Raw genomic sequence first — 27,413 nt, 5'->3', positions numbered from 1 at the left:
CAGTGTCATAGCACAGAATAAATGACACATTTCTGGTCATCAAGAGGCAGAATAATTCTCCAGGCCTGCAGTTTGGTGCAGGGCTTTATTCTGATCCAAACATTTTACACAAAAGATTTACCTGATAAAATATAAAAACAATCCTTTGAGTAAAGAGTGGAAACCATAATCCTTCCTAAATATTAAACATCCTAAATGTCCTAGATCAAGGTCATTTTTACAACCCTGTAACTCAATGAATTCTGAATGTTTTCTTCCAAATGATTCAACTTTCAGAATAGGGGCAGAGAACAGCCAGGTAGCCAAGTGACAAGGGTACTCTGCTGAGAGGTAATCAGAGAATCACAGAAATCTCCAATCTGAAGGGACACAGAGAGTTCGGGACACAGAGAGTTCATCAAGTCACACTCCCTAACTCCCCCCTTCCTTCAGGACTCTAAATCTGAACCATATGACTGAGAGCATTGTCCAAACACTTGAACTCTGTCAGGCCTGGGGCTGTGACCACTGCCTTGGGGAGCCTGTTCCAGTGCACAGCCACCCTCTGGGTGAAGAACCTTTTCCTAATACCCAACCTAAACCTCCCTGACACAGCCTCATGCCATTCCCTGTAGTGACAGGTCCTACAGCTGTCACTGGTGAAAGGAGCTCAGCATCTTCCCCTCCACTGCCTCCCTTGAGGAACCTGTACACTGGGATGAGGTCACACCACAGTCTTTTCTTCTCCAGGCTGAACAACACAAGGGGCTTCAGCTGCTCCTTGTAAGTCTTGTCCTCAACACCTTTCACTGTCTTGGTGACTCTCCTCTGCACACAGTCTGACACTTTGATGCCCTTCTCCTATGGAGGCACCCAAACTGCACACAGGATGTGAGGTGGGGCCACACCAGGGCAGAGCAGAGTGGGACAGTGACCAGCCAGGGAGGTTGTGCCTGGTGTCCCCCAGGATACAGTGGGCCTTTTTGGCTAGGGAAGAACATCTAAGAGAACAAGGACAAAGGCTTAAGATCATCTCTTTCTCCACAGTCATCTATGACAAACTGCTCCCTCTGGATCCCATGCAGAGACTGTTTTGCTCGTTAACTGCACCCATGCAGACCCTCAGCTGATGATCGAGATGGCAATGTCTGACTGTGGGTTTAGCCTCAAATACCTGTCTTGTTTTCCTGTTCAAATGATGTGGCAAATTACTCAACACATTGCAAAAAGGGACAACTGATATAAAAAGTAAGAAAGGCTGTTTCAGCAAAGAAAAGGCAAATATCGCAGTGATTGTGAGAATAAAACTATACTGAGCCTTTAGTCCATCACAAAGATATGTTCTAGATACATTCCTTATGAAACATTATAGAGTAATAAAATTTGAAAGGCTTCTCAAAATATTTTTTTACTGAAATATGATTTTTAGAGGTATCCTATTTTTAAAAGAAAATAATTTCCTTTTAAAAAAGAAAATATTAAAGATAAAACAAACTGTTTGCTCCATGGGAATAGGTACAACTGAATAATAACTGGAGAATAATATGCTGTACATTGGCGAAAACTATTGAACTGGGAAATATTCAAAATAAGAAAAAACACTATGAAGGAAGTGTGAGAAACCCAATTGTAATAGTTCATAGCTGTAATTCTACATTCATCTCAATATTGTCATGCATCTGAAATGTTCTGCTATCAGCTGCTGATACCAAAATCAAAATGTAGATTACTTATATTAATTCGACTATTAGGCATAACTATAAAACACATATTAAATGCAGTTTTAGTACGCTAAATATGACAAAAGGTTTTACCATAATTTTTTGTAGTCTTCAAATATTATCTTATAGCTGAAATCTTCAAATTAAAATATATGGTAGTCTAGAATTAATTTTTTAATAAAATTTGGGAATACCAAATATTTTGGAATTCTAAATCCTTGCTTCACCACACCTTCTAATATTCCATTTTAAGTAACAATTACATTATTTTTCATCAGATTTGTCCTCCAGTATCGCTTGAACTGACAGTGAAATCTGACAATCTTATTATTGTAGGTACATAGAAGTGAGTGTTCCATAAACAGTCCCGTGACAGCCTTGCTCCAGCTCTTGGGACAGATGGACACAGCAAATGCTGCTCAGAGGGCTGTGTCTCTTTATCAGTGCTGCACTGTGTGCACTGCAGGACTCAGAATGAGAATTAGAATTAGAATTCTAGACCTGTAGGTATCTTTGCAGAGACAGTACTTAAAGACTGCCAAACATGACATAAATACTTAAGTCATTTTAAAAATGAAACATTAAAATGAATAATATTTGGAGAGAAAGTGATACTTTCAAAAGGAAAATTCAAATAACTTTAGAAGGAGCATGCCATCACCATGTCTAGAAAGCACTTTTTCCTTGCCTGTAAATTGTACACTCTCAGGGTAACTTAAAGAAAACCCTGTCAGCATCACTCAATTAAAAAAAAAACTTCGTCTAAGGGACATCAAGAGAGGGATCTCAGTTGGGCTGACAGCTCAGGTTTTTTTTCCTTTGGGTGGCTAAATTCTGTACATACCCAAGTGACCTAACCAGAGTATGTTATTGCATCAGATGAACTAACATGTGAGCACAGAATGCTGACATTTACATTTCCAATCTATATGTAAAATGGTTTTCTGTGAAAAAAACCACCTTTTTTCTTGACCTGCACAGAATTAAGTTTGAAATTTCTGCAAAGAATGAGCTGGATTTAAAAAAAAATAATAATAATAACAATACACAATTATTTTAACATGCTGTATTTCTGAAACTAAAGCTACCTGGCAAAATAAAAGCTGGAATCTGTAAGAAACAGAATCACAGAAACCCCTCTGGAGTAACAGACTATAAAAACCAGAAAAGAAAGTGTTTAAAGAAACAATGCATCTGAAGAACAGAATTCTAGATATTCTCTCTATACATAGTTTGCATCAATACCTACATTTAACTATCACAGAGCACTTTAGTGTATTAGAACATTTATACTGTTGCTGTTATTAATATTATCATTATTATGATATTATTCTGTTTACTGGCAATTTCCAAGGTAGATAGAATATATAATTTTAACTTCTTTTTCACAGGAAAACCCACGCCTACTCAAGTAGACGACTCTAAGATTCATTCTTCTGAGATTATCAGAGTTGTTGCCCACTAAAGCCAAGCAGGGATAAAGACAGGTGGGTAGAGAGGAAGGTAGGGAGGCAGATCTTTACCTTGAACAACAAAATTTACAGCCTGCCTCTCTGCTTGAGTGCGTAGTTTGTAATCCTGTGCATTGATGTTGGCCAGGGGCCTTTTGCGTCCCATTATGGAAACCACGTAACCTTGCAGGATTTCAACAAAATTACTTTGATGTGATATAGAGTGATTAAAATTAAATTTCAAAAATCCTTTTTGAAAATAATACAGATATTTGTAATTATGTGCTGCCTGAGTCAATTTAATATTTTGTCCCCTGAAAATATTCAGAGATTATTTAAACCTTCAACACTTATTGTATTTTTGGTTTAAGTGTTATTTAATTCAGAGAATTGGTACATGTTATACAAGGAAAACTTTAGTGCTTTAAGGCTGTTAAATTTTTATTAGGAATGTCTACTGATAAAGCAGCAAGCTCTCTCTGTGGGTGATGAAACTATAAATACCTAGCAGAATTAGCTATCTATTAGCAGCCATAATTAGAGCTTTCCACACAATGAATAGTTTACTTGGGAATAGTAAAGAAAAATCAATTTGTAGAGTAATTAAATGAGTAATGAATATTTCCCAAAAATATAAAATAGGTTTTTGGGGGGGGGGGGGAAAAGTTGTTTTTTTTTTTTTTCCATTTTCTTTATGTAGTATTTCTGTGTTCCTTTCACAGCCAAACTTCCTTAACTCTAGTGTGGTGGGATTTTTTAGTTTAAAAGAAACATAAAAACAGAGTTAAAGCTTTATGTTAGGCCCTATGACGTATTTTCCTAAAAAAACCCTATTTGGAGGGCAAGTGAGAGGAGTTGAGATAGAAAAAGAGATGTGAGGTTCCTCTTGTCAAAATAACACACACAAACTTAGCTTATATTCAAAAATAAACTTCTTATTTTAAGAAAAATGAAAAACCATCCATGTTAAAAATGCATCTTTTTCTTTATATTTCTGATCACCTTGACTACCCATGATTTGTCATTAGATACCATGGAAATTCAGACTGACATAGTTTCATCTCCTCTGCTGCACAAGCACAAGTGGTGAGGAGACCTCTTCAAACAAAAAGGTATCACCCTATTATGGACAATACATACCCAGGCTTGTGTGCAGAGGATGAATTAATTCAGCTTTCTTTGAATTAGTGCATTTCCAGGAGGGCTGATAACAAAAGTACCAGTTTTGAAACAAGAAACTGAATTATCTGGAAGTTAGGGTATTCTTTGGCAAATCAGTCTTCCCAATTTACCCTTTTCCATGAATGACAGTATTTAAAGATAGAATTTTTGAAGCATTGTATTCTTAGGTAAAATCAGATTTGCTGCAATCTCCTGATTCCTGTGAGGTGTGACTCCTCATAACTGAGCAGCATCCCCAGACAAACCCCACCTTTTGGGTAACAGTGGCAGAGAAGGTGCCTGGTGTTAATGATTAATCTGCAATGCATGCCTGAATGAGTCCTTAATGTGGTCTTTTCAATATGTCAATAATTTCATAAAAATGCAGGATAGTAATATATACACTATCAAATATCTTCCTCATAATAGAATTATTTATATGCTTTTCTTGTCTACATGGAGTATCAGATATTCATAACACTTGAAAAATATTAGTCAGGGGGATGCTGCTCACCTTTGAACTGCAGATAAGTTAAAATATTACCCTCTAATGAGCCCAATAGATTGGAATGGTTTTTTTTGAAAGTTAGAATCCAAGGTGGATTAACCAGAAAAATATTAAATAATATTGATCTGCTGCAGATTTCTAAAGTTTGTACAACCTAAACAGATTGCTCTTCTACCATTAATGGTTGAAGTGGTTGATAGGCAGGAGTGTGAGAAGGAGTAAGAAGTAATTAGACAAGGGTGTTTTGATGACTTTAGAGTATTAGTCATGACATTCCTGTCTACTGAACTCATAAAGCAGATTTTCTTGCACAGAAGTCTGGTCATTGAAATTCATTCACTTTAAAGAAAAGAATGCTGAGTTATTTTAAATACATCATAAATATATCATAAATGTGTAATATTTTACTAGGTATGTTATGTTTGGCTTAATTACAGCTAAAAATGGATGTTCAGTAACTTCACTTTTCTTGAGCAATATTAATAAACAAAGGAATGGAAATGTGTAACACAATGACAGTGCATACTTCCCATAGGTTTTGAGGGCCTACAAAGTACAAAAAATTAATAGTACCAATTTTCATGACTAGAAGTGAATTATATGTTTCTGTCATGACACTCACCCATACAGTGATGGGTAATATTATATTGCAAATTTACTATTTATTTCTAAAAAATGTCTTAGTACTGCATGCCCTATTAAGAAACAAAAGAACTAAATTTTGACAGTTCTGCTAATTAGCTTTTAAAAGACAATATTTCAAGCAGCTATGTTTTCTCTTCTCAAATTACTGCACTCCTAGGATTCACTAAATATAAATGAATATGTAGACTAAAAACAAATTTGGTGCAAGAAGAGTTTGCAGCTGCTGGCTCCAGAAGCACGCTGCACACATCTGTCACTACAGCTACCACCTGAACTTCAAGAACATAAATTCTGATTGATGCAAAGAAAAAATAAGTTTAAAAAAACTGGCTGTGTAAATTGACTGAACTTCCACGGTCCAGCAGCCATGTACCCAATTTATTAGGAAGAAGATTCCTTGGGCTTTTTTTCTGTTGGAGTACATTATATGTCAAAATGATGCAGTGTAACTTGACATTAAGTGGGGTTCATTCTGAGAACAGATGTCTTATTCTGTTAGTATCTTTCTGAAAAAAGGCAGACTTAACCAGCTCCTTTTAGGGCTACAAAAAGAAAAAAAACCCAGGCCCCTGATTCACCAAGAAAGGATATTCCATCTTTTTCTCTTGTCCTGAAACTATCTGAATTTGGGTCAAGTTGAATCTTTGTCTTCACCACTGTCACACAGTGCAGATCAATAAACAAAATACGGTCACAGATTTGGATTACCTTTATTCCGGCACTGCTCAATGGTTTGCTTTGTAAATTCATGCACTTTCTTGTATTTTTGCATAAAACTCTCTATAAATTGACTGGCTTGAACAGGAGTAATTCCCAAGCAGTCAGCGAGGCGTTCTTTACCTGGTGGCACAGAAATTATCTCTATATGCAATAAAGCAGAACAGGAAACCACTACATAAAAGAGCACATTCATGCACAATTAGTGGAATTAATTAACTTTACTTACCTCTATGAAAGAGGATGGATCTGATACACTAAAATCATATTGCAACAAAATAGATGTTTAACCCTGAGCTTGAATGTTTTACTGAAGTTACTGGATTAAGTATATAATTAGTAGGAAGTATATAAGAAGTATGCAATTAAGAAATGCCTAGTTATAATTTATACCTATAATGTGGTTGAAATCTCTTTTGCTCACAGAGCAATGCTGTTACTTTAAGTATCATATGCAACACTGAACTAGTGTTGCAATCTCCAAACTTTGAAGAGCAGATAAAGTTTGAAATTAACTTTTAACAAACACAAATGTAATGAATATCTAAAAAAGGATGGAGATGTTTAAATTTAGCTAGAAGTTTTAGAATTCAGTCTGAATTAAGAAAGGATGTTTGGAGGCTGGGTCCCATAGATTTCAAAGTGTCCTAGGCACCTCAATGTCAGTAGAAATTGGGGTCCAAGTTTTGAGATAAAAGGGTTGGAAAAAGGAAAAAAATGGAAAAAGAAAAAACAGAAAAAGTGTTCCAACAGAGGGAGAAGGAATAATAGCTTTTGGACAGGATATAGGAGCACAATATCTGTTATGCTGTATCTAAGAGCATTTATAAGAAAATGTGGAAAAAAACCCTGAAGATATTCCAGAGTGTTAAAATATAAATTAAGAGCTACCGTTTAAACCCACTTATAAATCAAACAGTTCCAGTAAAAATAAAACATACATCAACATTAGTCATATGAAGTTTGAAAGACAGATATATTTATGTCAGCTGCACAGCAACACAGAGCCAGCGCTGTTTGCAAAGAACATAAGCTGAGAGGAGACACCTCAAGGCACCAAAGGCACAGAATAGTCATTGTCACAGTAAGACTGTCAAGAAAAATTGTCTAGCACTTTAAAAAGAGAGAGGATTGCAGCCATCTAAATGCCATCACTGTCAGGCTGATGTGCATTTCAGAACAATTCTTGTAGCATTTTGTTCTCAGACACGCCAGGATCTGCACTGAGCTGCAAGAACACCAGTCTGGACAAGGTGCTAGAGGAAGAAATTCACACAGACATCCAGGATGACATTTGCTGAGCTATTATAGATCTGTACTCTTTTTTTTTTTTTTTTGACAGCTAATTAATTTGGGTTTTCTTCCTGGATCAGCAAATGACAAATCTATTTGATAAAGCACACCTTACTAACAGCTAGGAGACTACTGTAGCTTCCTTAGAGAACTGTAACATCTAAGTTTGTCCATGTTATCCATTTAAAGAACTATTAATATACAGAACAATTGCATAAAATACCAGGAAAATTAAAGCACAATATTACCAAGGATGCCTGGAAGGACCCAGGGAAATGCAGTTCCCAGAAAGCAAAAAGAGGGGAATGAACAGCCACATAATTGTGTCAGATATGCTCCACAGTGCAGGAGCACAGGCCATGCAAGGCAAAGCCCAGGACGGACTAAACTTTCTCTGAGCACTCTTCTTGCATTATCTGTGCCAGGGTAATTATTAGCAGCAGCCTGTGAGCTTCAGTGTTCTCTATTCTGCAATATCATCTTTCAAAAATGAAAGTAACATTAGTTTCATTTAAACACTGTGATAGCACTCAGTGTCAGTCCAGGGCTTGAACATCCAGCCATTGAATAGAAGGAATTCCTTATTTTACAGAACTTTAAGTTGCCTGTGTCTTAGTTCTACAAGATGACTAAGGCAGAATCAGGTGAATTGAACTGCTCTAAACAAACCAAAAATACTTATAGAGTGTCCTGAGCTGGAAGGGACCCACAAGGATCAATTCCTGGGCCTGCACAGGACACCCCAAGAGTCACATCATGTGCCTGGAAGTGCTGTCCAAATGCTTCTAGAACTCTTGTCAGGCTCGGGGCTGTGACCACTGCCCAGGGGAGCCTGTTCCAGGGCCCAACCACCCCTCTGGGTGAAAGCTTTTTCCTAATTACCAATCGTTTTCTTTTATTATCCTTCAGAATTAAAGAAAAGACCTTGAAAGCATGAACCAAGTGCAACCTAAGAAAACAAAACATACAACCTAAGAAAAAAAAAAAAAAAGATTACTATTTACAACGTGAAAGGTTTTTATTAGCTCCTGTAAGCATAATACAAGCAAGCTCCTCAGGGAGTGTTTTTGTAGTTTTCAATCCTAAAAGAAATATTATTCACACTCTTGAGCTGTATAAAAATGTCTCATTTATGAAAAGTGAGCTGTCTTTTGAAGGGAGACAAACTGTGGGTGGAATTCAGTCCATCAATTTCAGGTATCTAACAATTACTTTTTGTCAGCCCAGTTTCCATCTAAGTGGTTTAATGATACCATTTCATGTCTTAATTAGGATCTGATCACACTTCTAATAAACTGGAAACTTCTTATTATCTTCGAGGTGCTTCAACTGCCCTAGTTTGAGAGAGAGGGACACAAAGCAAACAAGTAAATGTAGACACATATCAAGCACTGCTGCACTGAAATCTTTAGTGCCTGGTTCAGAGGAAGTGAGGGAGTGCCAACACTGTGCTTAAATGCAAACATTAAAGTTCTCCATAGATTAGTAGACAGACATAGGATCCCACTGAGCCCCAGGAACTGAGGCATTTCTGACTCTATACAGAACTACAGGCCATTTAACTGGTGGTGATTCTTCTGATTACATCTGGTATCTGCCTGTTCCACCCACAGTGAAGAGAAGAGATAGGAAATTTGTACCATTTGCATGGACCAAGGGGCAGGGGTCATAATGCTGGCATTTTGTAAAGTAAAACCAGTGATGAAACCATTCAGGTGAGAAATGGAAGATTTGATTCCAGTCTCAGCACAGACAGGTCTAAATTTATAATGTAGGGTACTAATGCTGGGCTTTTTTGATAGAGATTTTAAACACAGAGGTTTCAAATGCAATACAGTTTAATGTAAAAATGCAGACGTGTATGCACACACACACACACACACACTTAAACATAAAATAGATGTTTGGGAGAGCTGAATTTGATGCATTTTTTCCCAACTGAATACCATAAATGATAAATGGAATACCCTGGTTGATTCTGCCTTTGGTTCAAGGACTCAGTGCAAAAGATGGCTTAGAAATCATTCACAACCAGGAACTCAAGATGTAACATTGTTTCCAAGTTACATAAAGCTGGCAGCCCAGGGATCTCATTTCCTAAATGACTTTTTCAAGAACTCATCCTCTGTAGAGAAAGTTAGTCAGGTGCTCACTGAAACCAATTCACAAGAGTTTCTAGGCTGATGACACACAGGCATCTGTCTCCCTAGAAAAGGTAACTCGAAGCATGTCTGAAGCATAAGCAGTGTAGGGCATCATTTAGATATAGCAGGCAGTTTTGGAAAATGTGAAGAACATCTTGACTTATCTGGGGCCTGGTCAGGACTCAGGCAGAATGGGCAACAGTGGATTTTCTGCAGTTGTGAAGAAATGGCAGCAAACATTAACACTCAAGTAAGGGAACACTTTTACACTGTGAGGGTGAGCAAGCACTGGCACAGGTTGCCCAGGGAGGCTGTGGAGCCTTGAAGAGCCCTTTCTCCAGCCTTGAAGACACTGAAAATCTGGACATAGTCCTAGGCAAACAGCCCTGCTTGAACAAGGGGCTGGATCTGATGACCTCCAGAGGTCCCTTCCAATCTCTGCCATTCTGTGATTCTATAAATGTGATTTAAAACAATATTGGAGTTTTTAAAATTTCATTGCAGTTATTCTCATCTCTGTCTGTATAATAAGAAAATTAGTTAATTCTAGTTAATTAGTTAATTTAAAAGTCCACTCAAAATTAGATATATGCTTCAGTTATATCAGCAGTAAATAAATACAAAATCAGACAATCTTTGTATATGGCAATGTAACTACATTAATTTAATAATTTTTATACTGAGTAGATAATTTAATAATACTGGATAAAAATATAAATGCAATACTCTGACAAACTTTTACTCACCTTTCTAAATTCAGTCTACTTATATAAATGATGAATAAAGTATAAATTGACAGTCCTGGGTTTTTTCCTAAAAATGCCTACCTGCTCCATAAACCACAGAGTAAACAATACGCTTTGCTTGCTCTCTATCAGCATGTTTCACTTGTTCAATTGGAATCCCTTTCCTAAACAAACAAACAAAAATCACATATTTTCAGTTAAAACTACATTGTTAACCCCACAGAAAATTTATTTAAAATCAATAATCAGTTAATAACTACAAAACAGTAAGATACGAATAGATGTACTTAAGAGCTTTTGTTTTCAGCCAGGAATGCACAATTTCATTACAAATTTTCATAGTGATAGTCCATAGGAAATTAAACTATTTATTTTCATTTTAATCTTCTCCTTTCCTTTTTAATTAAATTCTTGGTTAGGAAAAATTCTACTACAATATCACTAGTTTTTCAGATTGAGGAGTATTTAATAGTGGCTCATGAGAAAAATTAATTATTTCCAGCAGCAGCATTTCTTCAAGATGTGAGGGTCTAGAGACTCAAAGCAGAAGTCTGACCTAAAGCTTGTTTAAATAAGATTATTATCAGGGCTTCACTAACAGAAATATCCAACCTTTTTTCAAGAAATAACTGATTGAAGCAGGCACTGCTTGCTCCATATGCCTTACAGAGCTCCACAATAGCAAGGCTCCATAGAACAGCAGCAGTGGCTGATTCTGAACTCAAGAGTGCATCCAGATTACTCCCAGCCAAGTGTGCTCCTTCCCAGTTCCCATTCTCTCCCAACTGACATAAAGCAGTCCTACAAAAATGCTGATGGATTTAGCAATGAAAAGGGAAAAGGGAAAAGTCATAGAAAAGCTATGACTCTGCAATCATCAAGTATGTGCCATCTATAGTTTTCCTTATCAAAATGCAGCTTCAGAAAGAATACTGAAATTATTAAGAACTGAAAGCACTGAAGAATATTGATCATTTGGTTTAAATGGAATCGTGTTGGGGGAAATCATATTCTAACTCTCTGAAAACAAATACCTGCAAAAATTGTATTTGAAACATGGAGATTAATTGTTATTCAGAGATACCTGATGATATCTGCACCATTTGGGAAAAAGTGTCCCTATGAGACTGCCAATTTTTTTCATGAGTCTGGTTGCATTTTTAAAGCTAAAGTTTTCTATGGTTTGCTATGAAAGCTTTTTTATCATGAAAGATGCTTTGTTGTGAAGGTTTTAGCTGAGGAGCTTTGAGAAAATGGTGTGTTTCTGTGAATCTTCTTCAAGGAAAGTCTTTCACCAATATTAAGATATTCAAATTTCTAGAAAATCAGCAGAGCCACAAATTTTTGCTGGCTTACCTCATACACTGATTTTAGCCAAGCCTATGCTCAGTGCTGGTATAATTAGGCATTCTGAATGACAAATAGGCAGACACTGGATGAAATCAGATTTAAGCAAGTCTTTAAAGCAGTACAGATTTTTGAAGAGGAAAAATAAAACTGAATATAATTTCCAGCCTTCATTGGACAAAAAATCTTTGGTTTTGCAGAAGCTCACATTGTTCCTTTGACTACTACTAACTGTTTAAAGATGAAACAAAACTTTTCACTGCTCAGTTTAGTTGAGAAACAAGAGTAATTTAATAGTGTTTCCACCTGTAATGAAGACTCTTCCCACTTAACCATTCTGCTAGGTTGAGACTCTTACAATTTACTTTCTTAGCTGTGGCAGGTCAAAAGTTCATGGATCTTTTTGAATACAATAGGTTGAGATTCCCAGTTGTACCTGAATACAAGGACAAAGTGGCAATAGGAGCTAATAAGTGCAGAATTAGGAAACTAGACATCATTAAGGATTTCCTGAAACAATCTCCAGCAGAAAGACTGCAGGAATTTCCTGAAGAACCTGGCAGAGAACTACATAGACACTTGAGAAAGCATTGATCCCAAGGGAAAATAGAATCTGGTAAGATCAAATATCACCTGAGGACCTTTCTGACATGCAACACTAAGACTGGGGAATGCTGAAACTGGGGAAAGCCTAAAAATGTAATACTGCTTTCCTAATACTGCATAATTTGAACTAGAGAGGATTGGACAAGGCAAGGAATGGGAGAACAGGAGCAGAATTTACATGCAGATTTACTGAAGTCAGAGGCTAGAGACAACTGAGAAGCAGTGGGTACATCAGCTGCTCACTTCTCTGGAAAAGAAGGGCTACAACAGAAAGGACACAGTGGGTAAGAACTGTGGAGAGCTGTAGGGGAATATAGATCCTCATCAGACCATGGTACTGAGGGAGACACAAGGTGAGACTTGCTGAGAGGGACTGATGGGTCTAGAGAAGTTTTAGCAGTGAAAGAAACCAGAACGGGGTTGTGTGCACAGCTGCTGCTAGAACTTTGATTATGATTTTGCATTATCCAAACTTCAGCTTGGAGGGCTGACTGGAAAAAACAGAAATAGTCTTATTGCTGTAATGATGACTGGCAGTGTCAGCAATCACAATAAAACCTTGCCTAACAGGTTGCATTGGTGCAGATGTACATGAATCATGTAATCATGGCAATCCTACAGTCACTTAGCAATTCCTGGTCTGTGATTAGCCATGAAACACATGGAAAAAATAAAAATTCCAGAGCCTTATCTTAAATATTTCCCTCAATATAATGTTAGAACCAAAATGGTCAGTCAACACCTCCAAGCATGTCAGTGGGAAATGTGAGCATTGGACAGAGAGGCATTAAATCTACCACTCTGAGTATTTGCAAATTTATGTACCACATAAAAGAATACATAATTATAAGGTATGAAATTGCCATATAAATCAAAACTGCTTGAGCAAACAGAAGCCATTAATCATAAGTATTCTTTTTTCCATAATAAATGCTTTATTTCTCTTTGTATTGACAATTATTGGCTTCTACTAGAGTGTTTGATTTCTTCTGTAATTCAGAGAGGCATTCCTGCAGTTTGAGGCCAAGGCTGTTTATTCCTTGGAACAATAAAATTAAAGGGGAGGTGTGCAGTTTCTCAGAACTGCAGCAGCCATATTAGAAATCCCCAGTGGGCTTTCTGCTTTATCCTGTTTCCTTTACAAACTAATTTAGGTTTGTGATAATTGATTTGTTTTAATGGGTACTGTGAGAACCTATTTCATGATAAAATCTTTATTTTGCCTTTGGACTCATCATGGAACACCCATAATATTGATAAAAAGACATTGTGATCTGCATACTTGCATAAGAAGTTTTCAGAAAGCCATCTAGGGCATGAAAATATTCAGTACTGAGGTATATGTAACAGAGATCTTTAGTGGAAATGCATTTTTTAAAATAGATTTGAATCTGAAAAAGGAAGGTGAATGGGCATAAAGTAGTCTTAGCTGCTGGGCAGTGGCACTGAGGGTGTGACTCCAGCTCACCCAGCATTGTCTGTACAGGTGGACTAAGCAGAAGACTGTTAATGCAATGTTATAGAAATTGATACAGAAAAAAGCTTAGGAGGAAAAAGAATTTGCTGCAGATTTTGTTGTGGAAACAGCAAAATTCCTGAAGGCCTGCAGGAAATAAATATGCAATTACTAGTTCTAGCATGAAACATATTTTTCCATTTTACTATATGCTTCTCATTACTCTCTCTCAAATATGCTGGGAAAAGTTCAAGTTCATAATCAGTATTTTCACCATCTTCAAATCTCCAAATGTGCAGTATTTCACCTTCTACATTCCTGTCCTTGCCTGCATACTTGTCTCAGGCTATTTCCACATCTCTGATTTGCTTGTCCTTTACTTTGCTTAGCACTGATTGTAAGTACTTTGCCTTATAGTACTTTATTTGATAGACATCTCAGGCAGAATGAAGAACAGCCCTCAGTGCTGCAAGACATGCTCAGGCTGGCAAATCTCAGGATCCTGGGAAGGAGTTAGCAGAGCTAAAATATCTAAGAAGGTCTGTGAAAGCAGCAAACAACTTGCAGCCAAAACTGTAGAATATCTAAAAAACACAGTCAGAGTAGAGATACAAAAAGTCTTTAAAAAGGTGGCTCTAGGAAGAACTGGATTGTGTGTCTAAAGGGGAATAGCTGCCTAATTCTGAGAGTAAAAAACATGGGGAAAAAATTTTTTAGCAAACAGTGAAGAAGGATAACGTGAAATTAAGATTAAGAAACAAAGTGAAGATACAAAACAAAAGGAGGAATATATAATTTATTACTTTTTCAGAGAAAATACTTTGAATATTATCATAATTTCTCCAAATTTCACCGTACATTTTCATTTATTAATGGCGTATAATGGACATCTCAAAGAGTTTCTACTGAATTCAGTCTTAAGTCTCTAGTACATATGAACACGAAGTTTCTTTATACCCCCAAAAAAATACAGCAATCATATCTGTAATTCTAACAAAGTTTAACTCTAAACTGGAATAGCACATTTAATACAGAGTTGACATCTCAATGGATTAATTTTTACCTGTGCAGAATACTAAAAAACTAACATGAATTTTAGTAAACAGAAATGAGCTCACACAACATCAACACATAAAAACCCCATTAAGATTAAAGAGGCCACAGGGCATAACATATGAGCAATGGCAAAATAAAACCTTGAGAACAGGTAGAAATGGGAGGAAATCAGTCTTAAAAGAATGCGATAAGACATTCCAGAATTTCTGGGAAACGTTGTGTGGTGACGGAAGCCAACTGTTTATGCACAGGAAAAGGCAGAACAAACTCCTCAAACACAATATCTGGCAGGCATGTGTTGCCTTGATCTGCATTACACCCCAGCCAAGCTATGCTCACTCATAATAGCCACAAACCCTTGGCTGCTCTCTTGCATCTGCCAATTAATCCAAGTCCAAGCTGTGAATTGTTGATGTGGGAAATGAGATGGAGTGGCATTAAATTCATTTTATATGCTGTCATTAATGTCCAATGAATGACTCAATGTATGAGTGAGTACACATTTGTTCATCTGATGGCTCCTACAGCTTTTTATGTTTTCATCAGTGAACTATATAAATCTCATTTTCCATCACCTGTTGCTGTTTAACAGCAGATGAGAGATTTATATTCTGTTAGTTTGAGCCTGGAACTTTGTGTTTGGATATGAAACAGGTATGGACATTTATGTAATCAATAAAATTAGAAAAGCCCAGTTCTACAGCAACATCACCATTGGGTAGATCATGTAAATTCTGAAAGTTCAATTTTTCAGTTTAGCAGACCTTATATCTGAGGCAGTCAGAACATATATATTCTGTTTTATATATATATATAGATAACAGTTACACATATATATAACAATGTATATGAGTATCCAAGACATGCAGAAAAAAATTGGCTACCTGTAACCCAGTTCAGCCACTGCTAATGCAATGAGCAAGGATAAACAATTTTTTTGAAAGCTGCTATTCCATGACTCATGGAAAATGCTGACAAGGCTCAAGCATACTTTGTCTCAGACATTTGAAAGGTAATATGCAGAAGCTAACTTGGAATTACTTTTGCCTGGCTTATCTCTGCTACAAAATACAGAAAAGGAAGAGGCTGGGAAACAGTTTCTCTGAAGACATTGTCATATCAAAATATATCACTACTTTTGTGCTGTATCAATCAAGAGCTAGACATAAGAGATGTAAAATTAGCCCATTTTTTTCATACAGAAATGTAAAATATATGGTTTCTATGCTTTCTATAAGTATGAGGCATTTACACAACTATGTTCAAAACAAAAAATAATGAGATTCTTTCACATAAGAGCATGGAGACAGCAGGATGTAAAATGAAATTTTTCTAGACTGCCCAGAAGAGTGGAAATACAGTTAGATACTTTTCTAAAAATAGGAAAGAAACCTCTCCACAGAGAAGCTGTGGACTCCCTGTTTCTGCAGGTGTTCAGAGCCAGGCTGGATGGGCTCTGAGTATCCTGCCCTAGAGAAGATGTCCCCTGTCTATGGTTGGGTGTTGGAACTATATAGTCTTCCAGGTTCCTCCCAACACAAACCACTGTAGGATTCTATGAAAAAAAAGCATCTACAAAGACTAAAATGCAGACTAACATCTTGCCAGAAGGGAAACAGCAGGTCAGGAGTAACAGAAAGATAAACCTTTCTAATATAACCTAAGTATATATCAGGTTTTTGTAGTATTTTTTTAATCTATGTCACTTCTAAACACTTCTCATGTCTGATTCAAAGGTCATGTCAAATGTCTGTATTTGCAATTTTATCATTACCTAGTTTGCATAAGTGAGAGAAAAGGTTACAGAATAACACCAAGAATCTCCTCACAGCATAGGACACCACATCCCTCACATCTCTTCCTCGTCACCTGAAGGGCAATACTATGTATTACATAGTAATACATAGTATTACATTTATATACATGTATATCCAACCCCACCCTGGCAGCAGGAAAGGCAGAGCTGTCCCCCAGTAGCCCCTGACTGCACATGCTGGAAGACCTCTGGCATGGATCTTCCATGTAAATATAGGGGTCAATTAAACACAGAGGGGAGAGAATCACAACAGACAATTCAGGAGTTTAACATTGTGTTTTATTTAGTTAAGAAGGTTTTTAAAAGTTTTTATTTGTGTTCAGCTTCTTTCAATTAAAGACTACAGCTGTCAGCTTGATGTCATCCTTCCCAGACTATAGCCAACTCTAAAACATTTTTGTCATTTTGTCTCTTTTCCCTTTGGGTATGCCACTCTACAAAATTGTGGTTTAATTTATTTTATATGTACTTAGCACCAGGAAAATCTTTATAACCCCTATAAAACACTTTTGTAAGAATCCAGAAGCACTTTAGCATTTTAAAACTTTTTCCAATAGCTAATCATAAAATAATTTATTTTGTGTGAGTAGCCTCTAAAATCCACTGCATGAAGATCTATTTCATTAGTCCTCAACCTCCTTTTAAAGAGCATGGTATCTAAATTTCTTGTTTTTTAAAGAAGATGAAGACATGACTTTGCAGTTTGCTGTGAGGGTCAGAAGTCTTCTGTTGTTACATTTTAAAGTAGCAGGGAACCAGATAAAGCAATTGCAACAACGTTATGTCATAAATTATAGCTGTCATCAGTAACAATTTGCTGAGAGATTAATTTAGGTCTGAAATGATCCATTATCTTAATAAAGATATTTACTGGCATGTTGCTGTTTCAGGTAACAGATACTGAAGAGATAAATTAAATAGCACTTATTTCCAGTGCTCTTCATTAGAAAAAGGCCACTTAGAAGATTTTTCTTTAAAAATGCAGAATTCTGGACATATGTCAGCTGGAGCAGGAAGTCCCTGACGCTGACACAGGTACTCGAAAGAACACACCTTACCCTGCAACCTTCACCTTGCCTCTCCTTCACCCCTATAGGAAAAAAAAAAGGGCTTTCACCTCACATATCCATAGTCTTTTTTTATTTCTGAGCCATAAGGGCAGTCTTATTTTAGGGTTTCTGGGTCTATAAGCACAGAAGAGAAGGAAGTCAGGGTAACTAACTCCCCCCATCAGGTCCCGGTGTGAGCATCGACAGCGATGGGCACCATCACTGAAAGAACAAATAAATATTAATGGATTACGAGGTCTATGCAAACTAGGATGGCATAAAATTTCTCAGAGGCCATTTGTATAAAACAACAGGGATCAAATGCAAATCAATGCCCTTGGAGTTCTTTCTTTACTTATCACTTTTCAAGTTTTTCTTCAAGCAGCTTCAAATAGTTAAGACAGAACAGCAGCCATTTTGGGAGATGACACAGGCAGCTGCAGTAGAGACTCAAATAATTACACATCTTGGACCTGTCAAAAGTCTCAAAGAAATAGAGGGACCTTCAAAGCAGCCTTTAGATAAATACTAGAAAAGTGAAACAGAAAGAACAGAGTTCTTAACACATAATCAAAAGATGCTGTAATGCCATCTCAGATGTTACACAGAACAAAACATGGAGCTATCATATTGTTCCAACAATGTATAGTTTGCTCAGGAAAAATAGGCAGGGGAAGAGAGGAGATGTCACATTACATCAAACATCCACACAATACAGAAAAAAATAAGAGACAGACTGTGAAATATCTTGGCCAGGCAATCAAAAAAGAAAGAAATCAGTCATGCTATATATATGGGTCTTTAACAAATTCTGCAAGGAGGGATAAGAAACTTCCTATCCCATCTTTTTCAATCTTCTCTATAAACAGCCCTTTCAGCTTAAATTTCTGCTATGCCTTGGGTCAACACTGAACTAAAGGCAAAAGTAAAATGAAAAATGAATTGCTGTGACATTCTTAATTTCATCAAAATTTAGCTTGGCACTAGAGTTGGAGTTAAATGAAATAAATGGAAATATTTTACTGAGCTCTGGAGTGTGCTCATAAAACAGAGCATTTTATCAAAGTCACTCTAGAAGGACATGACTGTTTGGAGATAAGAGTTTCATACACAACAAAACCTTTCTATGAAATTAGCAAAGCCAAAAGTTATCAGACACCACAAAAAAAAACCTGAGGACTATCCAGCCTCCTCAGAGCTTGCTTTCTCTCTAGTTTCTGTGTTAGTTGTGGTGGCAATTGTAAAACTTTATTTTTCATTTACTCTAGAAGGCTAAGAAAGCATTTAATGTGCAATAATAATAAGCTCCCAATGTGACCTAAAATTAAGCTGTCTGCTTAAACTTCTAGTTAACTGCCTGATTTATTCAAAGCTTCTAAAAACAAAAGCCATTATGCTTCCTGAAGATTTTATTCCCTCTGCTTCATCTGCCAGTCTAAACTAAAGCCACAGTTGCACTTTTACAAGGCAGTGTAATGTACAAGGTGAAATTTCCACAGGTTGTCATATAGACTGTCAGAGTGAAAAGTAAGACAAGTGTTAAATTTCATTAATATAAACTCTTGCAAATGAACTTTCAAAGCATGTAGAAATCTGTTTGCTGCAAAAGTAACACTGTTAAAATATTCCACACCAACACCTATGAGGTGTTGAACTTGGAGCTTCAATGTTTTAAAACTCTGATTCTGAGAAGGCAAACTGAACATCTTCCCTGTTTACCACATACACCAGCTGCAGGAGCTGCAAAAGGTACAGCCTCACTCACAACTTCTTTACCAAACAAGTTATTAAATATGAGATTCATAATGAGAAGTACCTGTACATAATACCTGTCCCTGAATAAGTGATTTGATTTGAAAGAGCATGCCTTCCCAATCAAACTGAAATTCTCTCTTAACACCATATAAGAAACAAATTACTGATTCCACACTTTTTATCAGTATCACTCTAAATGAAGGTACAAGATGAGAGATTTTAGCTATTGATCAGAACAGAAAAAAAAAAAATATAGCAAAAAATGCTTCTTCAGAATCTGTTTCACCAAAGGAAAGTAAGTAGAAGCCCTGAAACTAAAAATTGTAACAGGATTAGAAAGCCAGCCAAGTAAATGATAATGAAAAAAAGTTATATTAAGCCTTAGTGAGTGTCCTAGCAGGAAGCACTGAGTTTAGGACCTCCTGATTTACAGTGAACAAATACAGGCTGAGTTACAGAACCAAACTTCAGAGCTGAAGGATCACAACAGTCACACACTTCTAAAGAGAGACTTCAGCAGAGAAGCTCAGCTACACTTATTTAAGGGGGCTGCCATGTAACACACAAGAAAACTTTTCTCCACTCTCTTTGAAGCATTCTAGAAGTAACCCTAAATACTCCCCAGTAAAGAGTAGATATGATTGTAACTTGTCTTAATACTGCAAAAGTTTCACCATTTTATATGTGCTCAGTGACATGGAATGTCTCTTCATTGCAACTCCAAAAACAAAGATGTTGCCATTTTTCATTAACTCAAATTCATTTCAGATGTGACATTAAGTTCATAAAAAGGGGAGAAATGAATGAACCCAAGAGACCCCATGTCTTAGAAGATTAGAAGAGTATGAAATAGCCTGGATTATCTAAAAAATCTTTAGACAAATATGGGGCTCCAAGAACATTAAAATGGTATAGTTCATTATTTAGACAAAGAACAAAACTAAAAGAGCTCTGCTTGGGGTGAAGGGAGCTGTGTAACCCTGTGGCTGCATCTTGTAACTCTATGTCTACTAATGGGGACAGGAGGAGAGCTAATCCTCCTCCTGTTTCCTTAGTAAAAATCCACCTGGATAGGCATGATTATTTAATTATTCCTTAATCACCTAACAAACACACAGGTGACATCTCTTGATTAATAATGACTCTGTTCAAGCTTGTTGATAATATCTTCATAAAATTAATATAGAAGGACAAATATTCATATCTGTTTAAAAACCATTCAGCTGCAGATGTGGCGTTCACTTCCCAGAAATCTATTTAACTTATCCCTGATTAACTGGCCTTTCCTCTTGCTATTTGAGTCAGCAGCCTAACTGAATTCCATATCTGCTATACCATACAGTTATATGATTTAACCTGAAAAAATACTATTTTGTGGAGGATTAATCTTTAATCTATTTAATACAAAGAAGGTGTTTGAAACAAAGTCATATGAAATGGATATGGGCAGGTGTGTATATATTTAGTCAGCCTACCACCAAGCATTTGTGCATACCTGACCTTATCTTTTTCAAACAGACCCAGTTATCTTTTTGTGTGATTCAGCTCATGAGGACTTATTTTGATTAATTTCAGGAATATCCAAAATACCTCTGCTTATATCCTGTGTTCTTCAGAACCCAGCAGGGTATCAGCAGATAGGGCTATTGTCAGGAAGTATCCTGAATTGCCAAGAGGCTGGAAAAACAAGAGTCCCTATTTTGTCACAGTTCCTACCAGACCAACTGCCAGTAGGTAACAGTTTGGCTCACCTGGCCATCACTGGATATAATCAGCTCTGTGAACCCCCTGCTTTGCAGGTGGTAAAGAAACAAAATCCCACACTTCCTGCAGGAAGACATTCTGCGAAGAATAAACCAAACTTTTCTGCACTGTCGTCTTTTTATTAAAGGATGGCTGAACTTTTAAAAAAAAAAAAAAAGACAACCCAAAACCATAACATAAAGTCTTTTCTCCCTTCAACATGCTAATTGAAATTAGCATTTTGAAGGGAGAAAATTCAATTCTGTGCTTTGCTTCTCTCTAGGCTTTTTCTTAAGTAATTTCCAAAACCAGCATGTCAGTCTCTTACAAAACAGTTCAGAACAGATATCACCATGATACCACAGAAATACCAGCTGAGGAGAGATGGACTTTCTTGTTCAGAATATTTTATAAAGTTCCCAAGGTTATTTGAAATGAAGTATTCAGGTTCCTCTGACTGTGGCATGGATAGTATAAGCTAAAGACTCTTCCATGTCTTAAAACCATCAGCCAACCAAGCCTACACTATAAAAATAAAAAGAAATTTTTCTCAAAATGATTGGTGGTAAAGAATTTATAATCCCTTAGAATTTTAGGATAATTACACATTTCTTTATTTAAGATATAAACTGCCGTGGGTACAAAGACATTGTACAAAGATATGTTTTCTTCTCTGGAGCCATTTTTTTAAACTCCCTGAAAGCCACACAGACTCAGGTGAACAATTATTATGTCCAGTACTTACTAGAAGGTAAATTCAATACCTGGAAGAAGCACAGGTATTCATGCTGCTCTCCATCACCACACAAAAGAAAGCACTAATAGCATGAATATGAGGGAGCAGATGACAGATGAGAGAGAAGGGAGTATTTTGTGGTTTGGATCTTACAAAACTCAGATCTCAATGTGAAACAGGAGCAACTAGACCACTATCAAATGCTACAGCCTTCTTTCAAACACTGCCATGAGTGTAAGCATTGCACACAACTGCCACAAATCATCCTTTCATTGGTATAATCAGAGCAAATATTACCCTTAAAGAGTATGCACTAACTACCTTGTTACTTTAATTCACCTTCAGTAGTGAATGTGTACAGGTTAAATTACAGTTCAGAGCTAGAAATTGATACTTTAAAGAAGATGCCCATTTTCACACTGGAATGGCAGCAGTTATCAGATTATTATACCTTTTAATACACAACACATCTGTATACTGAACAGTATTAGACCTACTCCTCTACTATATAGTAATACATAAGTATTTTTAATAGAGATTATTTAAATTTCTCTGTTCTCCTTTAAGCTTTTAGAATTTAAGGAAAACTCACTGCATACAGGCAAACCTTTTGTGTGTTCTCTGATTTCCAAACTGAAAAAGAGTTAGAGTACAACTGCTTAACAATGTTATCTATTAAAGGCATTTTTCTGAGGCATAGACCAACTTGGGTATCATTACACTGGATCTACAGACAATCAATAGCACAGAATATACGACAGAAAATATCCAGATATTTACTACTGCATGGGAAAGTTTGTGCACAGGGACAATTATCTTTCTACTCTCACACAATTAAACACTCACCATTTATAGCAGTAATAAATTCATGCTTGCAAGTAGATCATACCATAAGCAACTTACTAAATATCTTTGTTAATTTCTCCCCTTTTCAAATAGGAAATATTATCTAAAGAAAAGGCATATTTACCATGAGAAGATAACAATAAATCAATGCAAACAATCTAAAAATATTATTAAATCTCAGAGAAGTAATGTGGTGAAGAGAATGTTCTTTGTTTCATATGCTAGTATTATCCCTAGAGACTATAAATCATCTGGGTATTCCCTTTCCTAAATTTCTGGATATAGAAGTATTGGACTTTCACTGAAATCCATTTGGAACAAATCTACTTACGGGGTCTTTTCCTCTGAACTCTTGGTTTACGAGGATATCAAGTCTACACATTTTACCATCTGAGTTCATAGTTATAATTTAGAAAGGGCAAAATGGTCTCATAAATCTGCTAGGCTATTTATGACAGACATATCAGTGTTCTATTTCAGGCTTGAGAACATAAAACATAGAACATAAATATACTTTGCAGATATTAGGAATATCTGTAGCAAATAATGGATCACAGTGACAACATCTTCAAGCTTAAATTGACTAAGCTTGTTCAGAGCAATAAATAACATGAGTTGCATTTCTATGGCCAGGCTGCCCTCAGGACCCCTAACAGAGGGCAGCATTGTGCTCTGCTGGATGCAACTGAACTTGTCACAACTGGGGATCTCCAGTTGTCTGAGACAGATTCTAAAGAAACAAAGGAAAGGACTTACCCAAATATTTTAAGTATGGATTAATGCTCCAATCATAGGAACTCTGAAGCAGTACTATCCCAATTCAAAAAAAGCACTCAAGCAGTAAAGTAGGCAGAAGTCAGACAGACGAAACCCCTATATGAAATACATCATACTATGATGTGTTTAAGTGCTTAGCTAAATCAAGATACTTTGCCTGGTTTTTGACTCAATGTTGCCAATATAAGTATATACTATGATGGAGGAACAACAACCTACTGAGAAGGGTGGCAAAAGAGTAGTTTGAAAGAGACAGGTAATCATTACACCCTGAATTACTAAATTTTGCGAAGTGCAGATTACCTTAAAGACTAAACTTATTTTTCAGCATCTCTTTTTGAAAGTGATTTTAAGATATGCACATCAACAGCATTTTAAATACAAATTTTTTTTTTTTATTAATTTTGTAGAAGCTTAAGTGAGAGAAAGTTCATACTGAGGTCTGTTGTCATAGTGAGGCATGTCTAATGGCAGTTAGATCTCTTGGCTGGTCAGAGAGCTGCCAGGACAGCTCTCATCACTTTCAGCACTGGGATGATGATTTGGATTTAAAAGGATTATGACTGTCATAGGGCATCAAGGCAACATAACACAAGGTGAACTTGCAGGTAGCTAGAATCCATTATATCATGGATTTTTAAAAGTTTAGGCAAGCCTTGAAACTTTGCCATGTGTTCAGTGTGTCATTAACGTAATGCACTCTTGGTGTTGTTGTCATAGCAGGTGTTGATCTGTCTTTAAGGTTTTTTCTTTGTAGGACATAACAGAGGACTCACTGTAAGATAATTTTGGTAATACCTTATGATCATCATCCCAGCAAAACAGGAAGAAGAGCACTAAGCATATACAAGTGAGCATCAAAATCTCTATCACCTTAGTTTTAGCTGGGGTAACTATGTTAGATGACCAGAAAATATCTTGGCTGTACAAGGCAGAGATGAGCAAGCTGGTTTAGTGGAAGATGTCCCTGCCCATAGCAAGGGGATGGACTAGATAATCTTTAGAGGCCTCATCCAACACAAACCATTCTGTGGTTCTGTGGAAATTAATTGAAGCTTCTGATTTTAGCTATTTTAGCTTCTGATTTTAGCTATTTTAGCTGAATAGCCACTTCAAAACAGTTCTGCCAAAGGGAATACACAATACTTCAAAAGCACTCTCCAGCAAGCAGTGTCTCCAGCAAACAGCTGAGGCCAGAGCAGGGAGGCACAGAGTGCTGGAGCTGAGTTACTCCTGAAACGAGCTGTCTCTGCAAGCTCACCAGAGCAGTACAAGACCCCAGCCCAGCCTGATGGGAGCCTTGCCTCTCACTGGGGTTGGTTTGGGTAGTGTGTTGCACATTAGTGAATTTTAGCTTGGAAGTTAACACCTCCACTCAGCCCTTTACTACCATGTACAGACACAGTTTGGGCTAACACACACACACACCTCTATCTGCTCTGCTGACCAGGGTAAAGATTCCATATGAATGATGTTTAGCAGAAACATGGATCCAACAGGGTTCCAAGAGAAATGCATCTCTAAGGCAGCAGAGATAGGCTGAGTCACAGCACAGAATACCAAACCAAATTCTGAAAGGAAAGCTTTTATACATAAGAGATCTTAATTTAATCAGGAACTCATAGAGTTCACTTCTTTGCAGAAACTGCCCACCCATGTGTATTTCCTGCCAAATGCTATAAAAAGCCTGTGAAAGTTTTTTAAAAGGTTGGATTTCAGATTGAAGGCTTTAGTCTGAAGGGCAGCTAAGGAATGGGGAGTCATGTTTCAGTGAAGGAGCCATGAAGTTTAGAAAAAATAAGTGAATAAACTGATACAAAACTTGGCTGGACTCTAGAGTGTGGCTCAGATTTCTATCCAATAATGTATTCTTCTCTATTTATGATTTAATATTTATCAGACTAAGGATTTTTAGATACAGAAAACCTGCTAAAAGATACCACCTGACATGCATTCAGAAGCTGATCTGCTACTAGATACTAACACTAACCTAATTTTTTGTCCTTGGAGAGGGAGCTTCAGAAACTAATCCATTCTTTATAGATCTTGTAGAGAAAAAACCTTTTTTTGTAAAGGTTTTTCCAATTGTACAAAATATGTTAGGAAAGATTTACAAATACTAACAACATGCAATTCTTTCAAACAGAACAAAACTTTTGCTATGCCCATTGGTGTATCAGTTGCACAGATTTTAAAGGATTAAGACCCAGAGAAAACCAGACAACCCAGAAGAGATAAAAGATTTGTTGTTTATTTTGTTCTTCTCATAACTGATTCTAATACTAGTCAATAGAATCAACTACAATAAAGTCAATTGACTAATTTTTGGCCCTAAAGATTTTATTTATCAATAGCAGACTATGAAAGATGAATAAATATCTGGAATGAGAAAGCATTTGCGAAGCCTGTAATTTTATATCTTCTCTTTGGTGCCAAAGAAATTAAGGACAACATTCAAAAATCCAAGATGAGTTCAGTAGGAACTGACCCAACAGGAGGAATTCAATTTGTTAGAACAAATACAGATGTCCACATTTAAGCTGGCCACCCCAGACCTACTTTGTTCTCAATGGTGAGAGCTGAGAACTCAACACTTTTATTGTGCAACTGATCTTATTACACAGTCTGCAGTATATCTTATCAGCAGTCTGCCAAATGAATCTCCCCAAGTATGTGACAGATGTCCAAGGTTAGATGAGATTAAACACGACCTTCGTGTTCCTGTGATTCATAAGTCATCTAACAGATTCAATAGAAAGTTTCTTCCAAGCATTAGCTTTACTGAAGCTTGAGACTAGAGTCAGCAGAATCATTATGTAATGATTTTGTAGACACACCATGACAATTCTGTCTGATAAAAATATTTGGCTGTAATATTTCATTAAATTTAAAGTTACCGTGTAGCAACTGCAAGAGGTTGATGTCTGTCAAGAGCCGTGAGATTGCTGAATAGAATGGTATTCTGGAGCAGTGCCCAGAGCTGAGACAAAATTTGACTCATCTTCATGCATACATTCCCAATAAATCATCAAACTAAAATAAGGATTTAAGTCCATCATGAGGTTCTAGTGATATCGTTTTAGAGCTAAGAATTTATTACAGTATCAAGAGAAGCTTCTAAGAAACTCTAAAAGAAAGGTGATCTTTCCATAGATATGTTCAATGGAATGTTTGTGGTCTGGAGTTTAGTTCTCCCAGAATGCACGTCTCAAGCACAGATTTAGTTGTTGGTAGCAGAATAAATATAATGTGAGCTCCATTTTGTTTCTTTGTACAAATTCAGAGCATATTAACAAATATGTCCCAGCCCTGGATGTGTTCAAGGCCTCTTTGAATAGGGCTTGGAGAAACCTGGGATAGAGGAAGGTCTCGCTGCCAGTGGAAGGGGAACTGGAACCTGGTGGTCTTTAAGGTCCCTTCCAACCCAAAGCATTCTAGCATTCTAAGATTCTGTGAACTACGGAAGTGTGTAGGAAATACCATGTTTGGGAAGACTATGCCCGTAAAAATTTAGAAACTGTAGGATGAGAATTTAGCTCAATCAATCATAGGTATTTTTGCTTTCATTTTCAGCTAACAATCTTCCAACTAAAATGGAGATGAAAAGATAAAAGAGAGGGGGAGACAAAGAAAATAAGGAAATTGCATAATATTTACATGAACTTCATTCTGTTCAAACAGTTTTATGCTACAGCATTTTACTCAATCTTTTTCTGACCTATCTGTTGAAACCACAAGTTTCTTGACATCTGTCCTGGCACTTATTGAATGCTCATGCACTTCTGAGTACAATGGAGGTTTTTAGGCATCACCATGATATAAATAACAATAAAAAATATCTTCAACAGCTAAGTGACTAAT

The 27,413-nt window shown here is 36.6% G+C and overlaps 1 protein-coding gene across 1 annotated transcript in view; it reads right to left on the bottom strand.

Annotated features, from left to right (window-relative positions):
• The window catches only part of POLN (DNA polymerase nu), a 90,697-nt gene that overhangs the window by 23,982 nt on the left and 39,302 nt on the right, over positions 1-27,413 (bottom strand). Inside the window, exons 18-20 of the mRNA XM_059845319.1 lie at positions 10,447-10,529; positions 6,174-6,305; positions 3,224-3,334 (exon numbers count right to left, since the gene is read on the bottom strand). Of these exons, the coding sequence (XP_059701302.1) occupies positions 3,224-3,334; positions 6,174-6,305; positions 10,447-10,529 (326 nt within the window). The remainder of the gene's footprint in view (positions 1-3,223; positions 3,335-6,173; positions 6,306-10,446; positions 10,530-27,413) is intronic.

The sequence above is a fragment of the Haemorhous mexicanus genome, chromosome 4 (assembly GCF_027477595.1).
Source record: "Haemorhous mexicanus isolate bHaeMex1 chromosome 4, bHaeMex1.pri, whole genome shotgun sequence".
In the NCBI taxonomy this organism is placed as follows: domain Eukaryota; kingdom Metazoa; phylum Chordata; class Aves; order Passeriformes; family Fringillidae; genus Haemorhous; species Haemorhous mexicanus.
The sequence above is the reverse complement of the archived record's forward strand: the minus strand, read 5'-3'. Positions and strand labels throughout refer to the sequence as shown.